The sequence below is a fragment of the Prunus mume genome, linkage group LG2 (assembly GCF_029339155.1).
Source record: "Prunus mume cultivar Tortuosa linkage group LG2, ASM2933915v1, whole genome shotgun sequence".
NCBI classification, from domain to species: Eukaryota; Viridiplantae; Streptophyta; class Magnoliopsida; order Rosales; family Rosaceae; genus Prunus; species Prunus mume.
In genome coordinates, this window is record NC_142699.1 from 26,274,214 (window position 1) to 26,290,337 (window position 16,124).

General features: G+C 36.5%; 1 protein-coding gene and 1 long non-coding RNA gene across 2 annotated transcripts; both read left to right on the forward strand.

Moving 5' to 3' along the window:
- The first annotated feature begins 1,494 nt into the window (after window positions 1-1,494).
- LOC148919923 (uncharacterized) lies at window positions 1,495-2,367 on the forward strand. The gene is made up of 2 exons (XR_016124722.1): window positions 1,495-1,546; window positions 1,653-2,367. It is a non-coding gene; the product is annotated as an uncharacterized LOC148919923 (long non-coding RNA).
- Window positions 2,368-3,718: 1,351 nt separating this feature from the next.
- On the forward strand, window positions 3,719-5,627 carry LOC148919924 (alpha-glucan phosphorylase, H isozyme-like; the record flags this gene model as incomplete). The annotated part of the gene is made up of 5 exons (XM_089044491.1): window positions 3,719-3,862; window positions 4,330-4,410; window positions 4,749-4,837; window positions 5,019-5,139; window positions 5,253-5,627. Coding segments are annotated over 5 exons (594 nt in total), but the record flags the coding sequence as incomplete, so codon positions are not given.
- Between the last annotated feature and the right edge of the window lie 10,497 nt (window positions 5,628-16,124).

Here is a 16,124-nt window from a genome sequence, read left to right on the forward strand (position 1 = left end):
ATTTATACAAATAGTATAGCCGGCCGGCTATACTAGATCCTTGTTATTTTTGAAAGGAATCGTATGCCGTGCGGCTATCGGCTTTTTCAATTTTTAAACAAAGATGGTTTAGCCGGTGGTCTGTACTTGTTTGACACGTGGCAATTTTGGGGGGCGTGTCTTTATATACATATGTATGCCGGCTATACTAGATCCTTTTTATTTTTTGAAAAATAGTATAGCCGTGCGGCTATACGCCTTTTTCAATTTTTAAACAAAGATGGTTTAGGCGGTGGTCTGTACTTGTTTGACACGTGGCACAGAGGCTGGGGCGTGTCTTTATATACATATGTATGCCGGCTATATTAGATCTTTTTTTATTTTTTGAAAGAAATAGTATAGCCGTGCGGCGATACCCCTCTCTTTTGAATTTTTAAAATAAAGGTAGTATAGCCGGTGGGCTGTACTTGTTTGACACTAGGTGAACAGGCTGGGGCGTGTCTTTATATACGTATATATGCGGCTATACTAGATCCATTTTTTTTGAAAAATAGTATAGTCGTCTTGGCAATACTCCTTTTTTGAATTTTTAAACAAAGATGGTGTGGCGATAATGTACTTGTTTGACACGTGGCGCTGGGGCTTGTCTTTATATACATATATATATGCCGGCTATACTAAATCCTTTTTTAGTAAAGGTTTTGTTTTACTGGAATTTCTTTGTATGTGGTTTTTTACTGATGATTTGGTTTGTGAAATAGGTTCAATCCCCTTCGATGTTGGCACGTTCAATGAATTTGAAGATGATGAGGAATGAAGAACTATTTGATTGTTATTTTCATGAGGGCTTGTAATTGTTCCTATCTTTTATTTAAATTATTTCCTTTCTTTTAGTTATTTTGTTCAATTGATATTGTGGAAATTGTAATGTTGAAATAATTATAGATTTCAATTACTTGGAACTACAAATTCTTCTTCGTTAAATTTTCTCCACTGAAAAATAATTAATTTTTTGTGTGAAGTCTAATGGAAAGTAGATACGGCTCAAACACCACAAAAATGCATAACAATTTAGGGGCATTATTCTTTTAGTCCTCCAGAAGTTTGATCTGTTTGGTGATAGGACAATTATGGCCTTGCTTGCTTTGGTAATTCCTTCTTAGCTTTAGCTCAGCAGATGGTGTCAACGAGTCCCTTGCTTTTGAGAAAAAAGGGTCCTACTTGCTTTTCCAAAAGGAAACACTATATTATGTTGCCTCTTGCTTTTTTCTTTTCTTTTTTAAAGGACCCTACTTGCCTTCAAAAGGAAATACTAGAATTGCTTCCTCGTGAAGTGGTTGCCTCTATATTATTGCTGGACTAGTAACTAGTTTCCTACTTTTTGTTGTTGGATTGCAGAAAGTGCTTGTTGAATGGACAGATTTGCGAGTGAGTATCAAATTGATGGGGATCGTTGCTCAATCACCACTTTTCTAAAGTTTGTGATCAATGGGAGCAGCGGAGCGCTACTTGCTTTGAAGCTTCCCAAATGCTGCACAATAGAAGCCTTTGAATTTGCTGCAAATGTGTAAGTTTTCTCATTTAAGTTAATTTTCAAAATTCCAATCCAAGTGTAGTTTAATTTTCCTTGTAAATGTAAATGTAGCATTTTTGCTGTTGTGGAATGTGTGCAGGTGTCCTGGCCTTGTGACTTTGAGTTTACCAGGAGGTGTATTGGACAGCAACCACACGAACTAGAGCTGATTGGCAAGTGGAAAAATTTGGAGGTGTTATCATTGGGTTCATGCTTAAATTTGGCGAAAATACTTGCAATTATACAAAAACATTGCAAGAATCAAAGGCTCTGTTCATGGACGTGAGGCATTGTCAATTGTGAAGTTGGTGCCTAATATCAAGTACTTAAATTTGAAGGGTGCAAAAGTTAATCGGGATGGTCTTGAGATCTGGTGATGTTGGACGCCAGAGATTGTTTTGGTTTCGATGAGAACGACGATGAAATATCAAAGCTTGCGTCTCATATTAGTAAATTTATGTGCGAGGGTTTTGAATTTCCTGAATTTCTTCGTGGTATGGACAATTTTGTTCTTCCTGTTGATGGATATGCATTTCATTTGCATGTGGATGAGACGTGGGATGAAATGCTCAATGATTTGGGCGATCGTTCAGCGATTTGGGCGACGAGGAATGAAGAACTATTTGATTGTACTAAGTGATATCTCATGTTTTTATATTTACAACACTAATGAGCAATTATGTGTGTTGAGTGTGGTGTGGTGTGGTGTTCATCTTGTGTGTTTGGACATTGTTACTCTAATGAGGGCTTGTTATAAGTTCCTATCTTGATTTCATTGTAAGATGTTTGCTTAATTTGGAAAATGGTTGTTCTAACTTCCTTCGCTACATTTTGTGTAATATCACATATGCTTGCGATTGTTCTGCAGCAGATCCTGACCTTCAACAATAATGGATGATGGTACTCTCTAGGCTTGATATCTGCTTAGGAACCAAAAATATATTAAGCTTTTGGCTCTTCTTTTGTATTATTATTATTTAAATCTGTTGTATATATGTTCATGTTGTAGGTTAAGAAGGTTAACAAAATGAGGCTCGCTGAGTACATTGAAGCAATGAGTGGTGTGAAGTTTTGGTCACAAGTTCTTAGAACTTCTATCCTGTTCATCTTTTCTCTTTTGTCTTGAAGCTATATGCCTAATAGATTACACTGAAATTTGTCACTTTCAACTGCAGGTTAGTTTAGATACAATGTTTGATGTGCACACAGCGAATACACGAGTACAAAAGGCGGCTGCTTAATATACTTGGCATTATCCATTGATATATCAAGGTGAATCTGATTTTATATGTGGAAAAACTTTGCATTCCATATTTTTATAACTTATTAACAAAGAACTACCATATACCTTCTAAAGGGAGCTATCACCATCCTCTATCATTATGCATACCTAGTTCATCTTCTTGTCACAGTAATATAAGAAGTTGTTGGACAATAATTTGTTGATTTTTCAATGAGATATGATGTGCAGTTGGAGCTTTCTTCTCTTTTTTTTTTTTTTTTTTGTGTGTGTGTGTGGGTATTTTAGCCCTTAACCCTAAAATAATATGACAAAATTGTATATTTAAAGCGTACAGCCGCGTGGCTATACTCTTTAAATGTATTTAAAAATTTATACTTTCTAAATGGATTCGAATATTTTAAAAGTATAGCCGCCCGGCTCTACGCTTCAAATATATTCAAGGCGGACACGAAGCTTGCACTCGCAGAGGACGGAACTTGCTCTCTCAGTCACTGCTTCGTCCTCCGGGTTCGGCACCGGAAAAATACCAAACCCGCCTAGCCGCCTGCCTGGCCCCTAGCGACCGCCTAGCCGCCTAGCGACCGCCTAGAGACCGCCCAGCCCCCTAACGACCGCCTAGAGACCGCCCAGCCGCCTAACGACCGCCTAGAGACCGCCTAGCCGCCTAGCGCCCGCCTAGAGCTCGTTCTTGAAGGGTTCAACGACAATTCACAAGATGCACATTCTTGAAGGTAATATTGGATATCCCACACTCGTAGTAGTAGTTCAGAACTTCAGATAGGTTGATATATAGTCAATATAATATTCTGACCATCTGTGAACTGTCGCGGGAATTTAAATCCCGTCAGCACTGACAGCATCAATTGTTTTCGACAAATGACCTATTTTGCTTTTTACAAAATATAATCTCACATTAACTCAACAAATCTGATGTTTTGCGGTTCATAAACAACCTTTCTGATGACCCTCTGCTGAAGACGCTTGGGCCTAACTTCAGATCCTATTTCTATCGAGCTTTTCATCAGTTCAAGAGAGTCTTTGCAGAATTTAAAAGCTCTCACCATGAGGTATGTATCAAAAGTCCTTTGCTAATTGGTCTGTAACAGGTGTTGGAAAAGGAAAATATTTCTTCAATGTTCTTAGGAGGACACTGAGGCCACTCCTATGATACATCTTTATAGTTTTCTGCCATTAAGTCTGCTGTTGTTTATATTTGCATATCTCTTTACTTTTATAGAGTAGTTTCCAAATTTTGGTGGTTGGTTTTCTAATTTTCAAGAACTCTGAAGGCACGTGTAACTATATCACTTCAATCTTGAAGATGTTGAGCCACAAATCTTTGCAAAACTTAAACATGTAACGGATTGTCTCTTCCTGCCTCCAAATATTAGTTGTAAAACACTGAGAATTGCATGACAGATGCTTGTATTACCTCATTTAGCAGGTTTTCTAACCATGAATGCATATGCTATATTGTTGAGGACTGCACCATTATGTACAATCACGAGCGCCTAGGCCAATTTTCTTTATGCAGTTACAACATTTCATCAAAGAGAAACTGGAAAAGAATGAATTCAAAGCAGCTCTTGCAAATGAGGAATTAGTTTTCTTTACGGTATGTAGTCAATTTTCTTTCTTTTTAATTATTTCTGTACGCTTTTCTGCCGCAACTTTTTCTCAAGAAATATGTCCTATTTAAGTATTTTCTTGTGGTATTGTCCTTAATCAGAGTTGCTCTCATCAAAACTCACTAGCTGAAAGCGTCACAAGTAGTTGTATTCAGCTTAGCTGATTGTGATGTCAAGTATTGTAGACCAACTGAAATTTTCTTTTGCTGTAACTTCTGCAAGATGGAATCTGTGTATTCACTATTTCAAGATTTTAGATTGGTATATAGTATATACTTTTTTGTAGTATAGCAATGATAATTCTCTTAGAATTTGCTTTCTCCAGTTTTTGTTTGGGGCAAAGATTCATGAAGTTCCCAAATTGCGTGAGGAAGGATCTTCTAAAATACCACTGCAATGTGCACGTGTTATAAGGTACGCAATTACAGTCACTTCAATCCTACTCACTTAGCCAGTTAGTGATTGGGGTGACCAGTCTAGAATTTTCAGATTCTTTCGAGGGCATGTGTTTGGTGTCGTTTTTTACCATTGTGTAATGTTCTGAGCGAACTGTTTCCCCAGGTTCTAATTCTGCTGTGATATTTATTATCTGTAGGATGGTCCGAGATGGCTATTTCGGCTTTAAGGACTATTTTCAATCTCTATGTGATACTGTGGACGGTGGTAAAGACTTTTATTTGCTTGGTTCTGATTTTGAGAGCTATTTAGAGGCTCAGGTAATTATTTCTGTTTACTTGGCAGTCCCAACCCAAAGCATATATATGCACTTGGAAGTATGGTGTTGTATAACTTACTATGGTGCATCGGATTTGAATCTATATGACTACAGGCTGCTGTTGATAAAGCATTTGCGGATCCAAATAAGTGGACTCAGATGAGCATCCTTAGCACAGCCGGATCAGGGATATTTAGCAGCGACAGAACAATCCAAGACTACGCGGAGAAGACTTGGGGAATTGAACCGTGCAGATTCCCTTCTGATGGCTAGCTCACCCTCACCCTCACCCTCACCCTCACCCTCATCCACACCCCAGTAGCAACATTTTACATATTTGAATGGAATGTATCAGAAAGAATTTAAATTCTCATTCCCCAACGTCGCTTGTATAAATAAAATAATTGAAGAAATAACTGTAGCCCAATGGGCTAAAATACTTTAGCCCTAAACCCTTAAATGATATGAAAAAATTGAGTAGATAAAGAGCATAGCTGCCGTGTATAGCCGTTCGGCTACTCTCTTTAAATATTAGTATATTCGAATATTCTAAACGTATAGCCGCGCGGCTATACGCTTTCAATATATTCAACATGAACACTAAGCTTGCACTTGCAGTCACAGCCATTTCGCCTCTCTATCAACTCAACCTTCGATTTGTTTTCCTCGGTTTCGGCTGCTTCGTCCTCTAGGTTCGGTACCAAAAAATGAGCCAACCCGCCTAGCCGCCTAGGCCGAGTTTTCAAACACTGCGATTGACTGAAAGTCTGAAACCCGAAATTGAAAAAATTTTACTGCAAATTTGAGCTTGAGATTGAAATTGGGAAGCACAAGTCAGTTCCGTAGAAGAAGAGATCTCATGCCTCTAATTCCATTCCTCTCCATGCTTCCCGCCTTATTCTCCTCTCTTGGCTCTCTCTCAAACGACATGTTCACCTCACCACACCAACGACAACGATGACAATTCCTCCCCTCTGCCAACTCCGCATGAATCTTGATTAATCTTTATGCATTCAATATTCATCCATTGATGGTTCTTCTTGGTTGGACTTCTCTTCATTCTTTGGATATTGCATTTCTGTTATAGATTTTGACATTTGATCATGCCCTCTTGTTTGCTGAGAGAACAAAAAAAAAAAAAAAAAAAAAAAAAAGATGCGTCTCCTCCTCCTCTTGCACATAGGAACACAAAACCAACCCACCAAAGAACAGAAAAAAAATATTGAAATATTACACCACCTCAAGTGAAAAATATAATTCATTTAAGCTTTTAAATTTGTTCTTGTATCAGCACCTGTATGAGCAACAAGGTGAATTGTAAATGGACTCTACTTCTGCATTTGAGTTGTAATCCACTAGGATGAGTGTAAAGCCCTTATTTATGCTTACGGTCTCCCACTAGGGCTAACACTCAATCTATAGCTCAAACGCAGTTGTATTGTATGGCCATGAGTTCACAACAACAAAGTCCTATAATCAAATTCCTGTCAGATGAAAGTACTTATGCAAGACCAGAGGGAGTAATGTTCATTTAAACTTAAAAACATTCCCCAAGATCATGTACACAAATCTTTCATCTACATGGAACGCCATCAAGATATGAACTAATCAAGTCTGTTGAATGAATGCTTGCCAAGATCCTCATCCTTTCAACATGGCTCTTAAAACATCTACTGGCACAGCTTTATTAAGTGGATATGTAACCACAGACTTTGTATCTTTGTAATCTATCTTGAGATGCCTCTCCTTGATCTTTTCTTTAACCATCAAGAAAATGCTTGGTACCTACAGATCTTTTATTGTTTCTTTAGAATAAAACTGCTCTTGTATTATTACAATAAAACTGCAACTGTTGCTTCCTTGACTCCTTTAACTGCCCCTTCATCCAACAAGAATACATTACTAGAGGTCGACGTACTTCAGGACATCCTGCAAAAATCTTTAGTTCTCTTTTAAACCAGCATGTTACTCTTCGCCTTTTACAGATACCTAAAACACTTTCTTTACTGCATTCCAATGAGCGTTTCCAACATTGGACCGGAATTTACTTAACACACTGATGACAAATGCCAAGTCTGGCCTATTAAAAACTCGTGCATACATAAGACTCCCAAAAATTATCAAATAAGAAAATTCTTTCTGTGAATGTCATTCAGTGGTCAAGGGATAAAACTTTATGCATAAACTGTGATGTTAGCAACTGTAATACCACAAATTATGTCCTACATTCACAAGAAATCTTTAAAGAAATTAACAAACCATATTAATTCCTATTTAAAAGCATGAAATTCTCTATTGTTTCAATGTTGAAACCCTGAAGAGAATCTTGAACCAATTCAGTTAGCCAAACATTCCTAATGGTTTCCAAAATTAAAGTTTCTTATTAAAATTCCTTTATCCTTCAAATCCTTTAAGCAAACCAGAAACAATCCTTATGGCATTAGAAGAATTGTAAGTCATAGCCTTAATAGTAATGTAACTTTTTCTTCTTTTATCTTTTCTTTTACGAGCATAAAATCATGTCTGAAAGCTTAGTAACGATCACAACCTTAGGACATCCTATTAACTTTAATTTTTAATGCCTTCAAGTTCCTTTATGAAAAATATGAACATGTTAACTAGACATACTTGTTCTATATGTTCATACAAAAAAATAATCTTAACCATATTAATACTGTAAAATATACCAAAACCAAAATAACTCAAAACTGCAATTAACCTTAGGATAACTTCGAATTTCTTAATTTGATGCATACTTTAAATTTCAACTAAATAGCTAGAAAACCAAAACAAAACAGTGGAAAACTGTTGTAAATAAAACTTCACGAGCATGCGAAATGTGCTGTAATTAACTTTAGGCTATATCTCAACCTTCTGGTGAGTAAAACTTTATGATCTTACAAACTAGGGCAGTGGCTCAACTTGAAAAACTTTTGGTGAATGAAACTTAATGAGCTTGTAAAATAGGGCAGTGAGTGTGAAGTCCAAAAACCATACATCATTTCTCCCACTTGGACAAAACACTCACTACTTGGTTACTCTTGAAATGAATACACCAAAACCTTATAACTTTAAAACATGATAGTTATTAATTAGTATACGTTGATAAGATAATATCATACGACTTTTAAGATGTACTGCTTTAAATAATTCACACAATTTCTTTATTAGTTTGACTAACCTCAAATTATTTAGAATCAAACTAGAGACATAAAGCTTCACATAACAGAAATTTAGAGTCTTTTTATGTCTAATTAATGGTCTAAAATAACCTACAAACTTAACTTCATAAAACCTGCCAGCACAAAACTTTTCCAGAACAAAGGTTACTTAAAAATTTGCCAAAATTAAAATCCATATTCAATAACCACGAACATTTGCAGTCTATGAGAAGACACATATACGTTCATCGTGCAAAAGCTACAGGTCATGTGAAAAGCTTCAGATGAGTCATTCATTAATCTTTACTCATAGTCCAGAATCTGTCAGGAAAGTTTATGTGCATCTGTATCAACTTTATAAATCCACCAAAAATTCAATACAAATTTACATGAAATTCTACACAAGAGATATCCAAACAGACATCATATCTTGAGATTTCAAAACTGAAAACTGAACCAAAATTATGAGAACTGACATGTACCTTGAGTGCTTTTGAAATACTTATGTGTCCAAACTGTATGTACTTTATACCACTTGAAAACTAAACCAAATAAGTCACTGTTCTTTAAACAAAAAACAATATGATATTCTTGAAACAAACTGCAGAGGATTTAAATGAATAGAGTTCTTAAAAACTGATGTTCTTTAACAAGGTTAAAGCTCAAGTTTCTTTTAGGCTATCATTTAAAACATCTTTATTCCCACAACTGTATGTATGCTATATTCTCACTTTTGAGGAGAATACAACCTGTTTATGAAAACTAGATCACAAGACTAAACCACATGATGTCTTATCTTGTGCCATTATGAATTGAACCATACTAGTCCTCATTTGAGAGGAAAACTTCATAATGCCATTTTGATCATTTAGCCTTGAATATTTAAGATGTAGTATTCGAAGAAGTGCTTTGGCAATTCAACCAATACAAAATCTTTCTTTAAACATGATCACTGAAACTTTAGTTAAATCTGTAGGGAAATTTAACTTTGATGGCATGTAGGTGCTCATCTCATATTTTATTTTCTTTAGTGATGAAATTATCTTTCTTTACCATGTGAAAAAAAATTCTGTAACAAGTGCTCTTGCTACAACGCCCAAAAAAACAAAGCTATATGCTACTTCAATCTTTAGAATCAAGCCAATTCATTTATACACCCTGTTAGACAGCTTCAATTCTCCTTATTTCTATTCCTGATAGTTTTTCTGAAATCAATTATTTTAGATGCACAGCCCTAACAGTTTAAGACTTTTCCTTGTACGTTTTTCTGGTTGTATACTATATATTCCTTTTACTAGAGTTGCATTAAAGCATATCAGAATTTCCAGATTCATTAATAACCAAAACTTAATTATCATAAGCAGAAAGTGCACCTAGCAGATCAATTATGTTTAGTCATAAGAAGATAGTCCAACAAAATGAAAAGAACGTGAAACCTGGGAGTAATAGGCTCCTTTAGATATGCTCGTATGCTTGATAATGGGCTTAAAGAACAAAAGAACAGAACCAGACCCACCCTGGCACCCAGATCCGCCTAGCGCCGCCTAGACCCGCCTAGACCCGCCTAGCGACGCCTAGAGCCGCCTAGAGCCGCCTAGCCCCGCCTAGAGCCGCCTAGCGACGCCTAGCCCCGCCTAGCGTAGCCCAGACCAGTCTAGCGCCGCGCAGACCCTCCCAGGCCGCCTAGGCTGATTTTTCGTAATGCAGACTATGGATTTTTCGTAATCTAGACGCCTCTGCTTTTCATCTGCTACGAGAGAGAGAGAGAGAGAGAGAGAGACAGAGACAGAGACAGAGAATTAATATATGTTTACATATTTTCTTCTCATTTCTTGCCGCCCCTTCTAACAACTTTAAACCCATACTGCGCAGCAGCCTCCTCCGCCCACACAAAACCCATCGCATCACCATCCCTCCTCCCCACCCTCTCACACTTTGCATAAAACTCCTCTCTCTCTCTCTCTCTCTCTCTCTCTCTCTCTCGTGTGTGCAGCCATGTGTTTCCTACGTGTGTGTGGGAGAGTGCAATTTTGTGATTTGCCACATATTCGTGGACTCATATGGCCTTTTATAATTTTGAAGGAAGAGTTTGACGCTTCTTTTATAGCAAATAGTGCAGCCGCATGGCTATACTCTGCTTGCGCATTTTCAAAACAGTGTAGCCGTTCGGCTATACCCGGGCATCTTGTTCACTGAGGCAACAACTACAAGCGACTAAAAGCCAATCAAATCTAACGACACGTTAAATTTCGATTGTCAAATGATGTTACTTGTTCAATATATTTTTTGTTTTCTTAATGTCTGCTTAGTGTGCAGACATCAAATTCCTGTTTAATGGAATACAGGTATATCCAAGTCACACAAACTACTCCAGGACAGAACTTAATACATAAAAAAATAATCTTTGGAAGATGGTATATTATTATTAAGCATGGATTAAGACATGAAACTGTGATATCTGAAAATCAATCTGGTGGTTTACACGAATGATCAGTTAACTAATATTGGACAGTTATATGGTTCAAAGTTTTTTTTTTGTCATTTTATAATGATTTTGCAATGTAGTTCCTAGTTAAAAATCCTGGTAGGTTTTAGAAAATGGAGGTATCTCTCTGCGAGTAATTGCCTGAACTTTAATAGATACGGAATTTGATTCATCTGATCCTTTTCTTCACGTGTAAAATCAGGGTTATGCACCTGCATTTGAGGATGGCACAAAGTCTAATTGTGGCAGTCTTGGTGATATGCAACTGTCAAATGAGAAGAACAATCATGATGATGAGTTTGAACGTGAAAGTAATGGTTACAGTGAAAAGGCTGAAGCCAGAGAAGGCCAAGATGACGATTCATATGTTGCAAATGACAAATATAATGGATACAATTACGATGATGAATGCAATTATGATAAGGAATGCGATTTTGAAGAATTGACTTAAATAATCAACTTTTTTTTTTCTTCTTGATTTAGATTATTTTTTCATGAACCAGTTGTATCATGTTACGATCTAAAGGTTAAGCAATTGAATCTTTTGGTTTTTAACAACTTTTTCAAATTGGAATTAGTCTGAGGAGAGATGCTATTGAGCATTGTTTGCATGTGAAACTCTTTGAACTATAACCATGAGCAAAATTCGTAAATTGGAACACTGAATTGTTGGTTTAAAGTTGTTCACAGTTTTTTGAGTGTATAGGAAAAAGCACCAGTTTGACAACAATGTTTCCCCTGTTTTCTTCTTCCTAAATTCAACACTGACAACACCAAAAGGCTTCTCAATATTCTATACAAGTCTGAGGAAAATTTCAATTGATCATTGATTTGCATCTCAAACTGTGAATTTATATAATTTAGTTAAAAGCAATTTTATTCAATGTTGAAAAATCGATTCTCTGATGACATGAGTAGGGCTTAGTTTCCACATCATCAAACTGCTCGGCAATTCATCATTCTTCACAATTTGACATTTTGTCGTCCAAAATATCCAATAAGGCCTTGTTTCTTTATTGCCGATTCAAAGACATTGGAATATTTTAAAAGTATAGCCGAGCGGCTATACTCTTAACACGAAGCTTGCACTTGCAGGCAAGCCATTTCGCTTCTCTATCAACTCAAGCTTCGATTTGTTGTCTTTGGTTTCGGCTGCTTCGTCCTCCGGGTTCGCGACGAAAAAAACACAACCCACCTAGGCGCCCGCATAGCCGCCTAGCTACCGCCTAGCATCCTCGCTCCCTCCTAGCCACCACCTAGCAGCCTCGCGCCCTCCTAGCAACTGCCTAGCCGCCTCGCGCCTTCCTAGCAACACCTAGCCGCCTCAAGCACGCCTAGTGATACATAGCCACCTAGCCGCTGCCTAGGCCGATTTTGAACACTGCGATTGGTGAAAGTCAAACAACAATGGCCTCTTTTAGCATCCTTTGGCTTCTTTTGCAGTCTATGCTTTCTCAGCTGCTTCTGGTTTCATATGTCCATGGCTCAAAATGCTACTACCGATCCATCTGAAGGTACTAGCCATCTTTCAAGTATAGCATAAATGTACGTTATGTGATGGGTATGCAATGATTGAATTGAGAATACAGTGACGGCGTTGATCTCAATATCCAAGCAATGAGACATGCAATCCTTGCCTATCAATGGATGAGAGCAATGCATTGGATTTGCCATCAATGGAAGCTAGTTTGAATAGCCAGAGAATAATCCAGCCTCTCTCTCTCTCTCCATATTCTTTAGTCTTGTGTTGTAGTATAGCCGGTCGGCTGCACTTTTTCAACACGTGGCATTTTTTTAAATAAGAAATCGTCTAGCCGTGCGGCTATACTCCTTTTTTTTTAATTTTTTAAACAAAGATGGTATAGCCGGTGGGCTATACGTGTTTGACACGTCGCACACAGGCTGGGGCGTGTCTTTATATACATATATATGCTGGCTATACCATATTCTTTTTTATCTTTTTAAAAAATAGTATACCCATGCGGCTATACTCCTTTTTATGAATTTTTAAAACATAGATGGTGTAGCGGTGGTGTACTTGTTTGACACGAGGCACACAAGGGGCGTGTCTTTATATATATATATGACGGCAACAATAGATCCTTTTTTGTTTTTAGAAAAATAGTATCGCGTGCGGCTATACTCCTTTTTTGAAAAAATTTATACAAAGATGGTATAGCGGTGGGTGTGCGTGTTTGACGTGTGGCACACAGTGGCGTGTCTTTATGTACATATATATGCCGGCTATACTACATCCTTTTTCATTTTTTGAAAGAAATAGTATCGTCAGGTGGCTATACTCCTTTTTCTTTGAATTTTTAAAATAAAGATGGTATAGCCGGTGGGCTGTACTTGTTTGACACGTGGTGCACAGGCTGGGGTATGTCTTTATATACATTTATATAAATAGTATAGCCAGCCGGCTATACTAGATCCTTGTTTATTTTCTGAAAGAAATAGTATACCCGTGCGGCGATACCCATTTTTTTCCTTTTTTTTAAATAAGAAATTGTATAGCCGGTCCTCTGTACTTTTTCGACACGTGGCACTTATGCTCTGGGCTCATCCTTTTTTTAATAAATAAATAGTATTGCCGACCGGCTATATGTTTTTAAAAATTTTAAAAACGTATAATTTGTTTCTTTACTCTCTTTTTTTTCCTACTTGTTTGATTCAATATATATATACAATTATGTAATGTCTTATCCTTTTTCAATTACTTTAACTAGGATTGCTATTTTATTTATTATTTAATTCAAAAAATTTATAGAAAAAGTCCACAAAATAATTAATTTCTATTTACTAAGTCTTTTGTGAAATCTTTTGGGTGTCCTAATTAATTTTCTCAACAGCCCAAGAGCCCTATCCATTACTATTAGGGCATTACACGAGTATCTACTGTCCCATTTTCATTTTTTACTTTTCTAGAGTTGTTACCCATACAAAGATTCTAGCACCTTCATGTTTAATAACATATTATACACGTACGCACGTATTTCTCATGTTTAATGCACCTATTTTTTTACAAAAATTCAATAACACACATAATTCTCACGTACTTGTTTGACACGTGGCACACAAGCTGGGGCATGTCTTTATATACATTTATACAAATAGTACAGCCAGGCGGCTATACTAGATCCTTTTTTTGAATTTTTTGAACAAAGATGGTATAGCCGGTGGCTATACTTATTTGACACGTGCGCACAGGCTGGGGCGTGTCTTTATATACATATATATGCCGGCTATACTAGATCCTTTTTTATTTTTTGAAAAAAATAGTATAGCCGTGCGGCTATACTTCTTTTATCCAATTTTTTAAACAAAGATGGTATAGTGGGTGGGCTGTACTTGTTTGACACGTCGCATACAGGCTGGGGCGTGTCTTTATGTACATATATATGCTGGTTATACTAGATCCTTTTTTATTTTTTGAAAAAAAGAGTAGCGGTGCGGCTATACCCCTTTTCTTTTGAATTTTTTAAACAAAGATGGTATAGCGGGTGGGCTGTACTTGTTTGACACGTGGCACACAGGCTGGGGCTTGTCTTTATATACATATATATTACGGCTATACTAGATCCCTTTTTATTTTTAGAAAAAAATAGTATAGCGGTGCGGCTATCCCTTTTTCTTTTGAATTTTTTAAACAAAGATGGTATAGCCAGTGGCTGTACTTGTTTGACACGTGGCGCACAGGCTGGGATGTGTCTTTATATACATATATATGCCCGCTATACTAGATCCTTTTTTATTTTTTGGAAGAAATAGTATAGCCAGGCGGCAATTCTCCCTTTTTTTTTGAATTTTTAAAATAAAGATGTTATAGCCGGTGGGCTGTACTTGTTTGACACATGGTGCACAGCTGGCGCGTGCCTTTATATACATATATGTGCCTGCTATACTAAATCCTTGTTTATTTTATTTTTAAAATAGTAACGCCGGTCGGCTATACTTTTTTTATATGAATTATTTTAACATAAATGGTATAGCCGGTGGTCTGTACTTGTTTGATACGTGGCACACAAGCTTGGGCGTGTCTTTATATACATATATATGCCGGCTATACTAGATCCTTTTTTATTTTTTGGAAGAAATCGTATAGCCGTGCGGCTATGCTCCTTTTTATGAATTTTTAAAATAAAGATAGCATAGCCGATGGGCTGTACCGTTTTGACACACACAGGCTGGGGCATGTCTTTATAAACATATAAATAAATAGTATAGCCGGCCGACTATACTAGAACCTCTTTTATTTAATGAAAGAAATAGTATAGCCGTGCGGCTATATGCTTTTTTTGAATTTTTAAAATGAAGATAGTATAGCCGGTCGGCTGTACTTGTCTGACAACGTGGCACTTTTGCTCTTGGCGCATCCTTTTTTTAATAAATAAATAGTATAGCCAACCGGCTCTACGTTTTTAAAAATTTTTAAAACGTATAATTAGTTTCTTTACTTTTGTTTTTTCGCTACTTCTTTGATTCAATATATATAATTATGTAATGTCTTATCCTTTTTCAATTACTTTAATTAGGAATGATATTTTATTTATTATTTAATGCAAAAAATTTATAGAAAAAGTCCAGAAAATAATTAATTTCAAGTTACTAAGTCTTTTGTGAAATTGTTTGGGTGTCCTAATTAAATTTCTCAACAGCCCAAGAGCCCTATCAATTACTATTAGGCCATTACACGAGTATCTATTGTCCCTTTTTCATTTTTTACTTTTTCAGAGTTGTTATCCGTACAAAGATTCTAGCACCTTAACGTTTAATAATGTATTATACATGTACACACATATTTCTCATGTTTAATGCACCTATTTTTTACAAAAATTCAACAAGACACACATAACTCTCACGTATTATTGAATAAAAATAATATATATTTATAAAATAAATAAAATAAAAAAGGTATTTATAATCAGCTTTTCCAAATTGCCTTTGAAAAGGGTGTAGCCGGGCGGCTATACTCCTGTTTGTGAATTTTTTTCAACAAAGATGGTATAGCCGGTGGGCTGTACTTGTTTGACACGTGGCGCACAGGTTGGGCTTGTCTTTATATACATATATATGCCGGCTATACTAGATCCTTTTTTATTTTATTTTTTGAATTTTTTAAACAAAGATGGTATGGTCGGTGGGCTGTACTTGTTTGACACGTGGCGCATGGGTTGGGGCGTGTCTTTATATACATATATATATATATAATATATATGCCGGCTATACTAAATCCTTTTTTAGTAAAGGTTCTGTTTTTCCAGAATTTCTTTGTAGGTGGTTTTTTTACTGATGATTTGGTTTGTGAGGTAGGTTCAATCCCCTTCGATGTTGGCATGT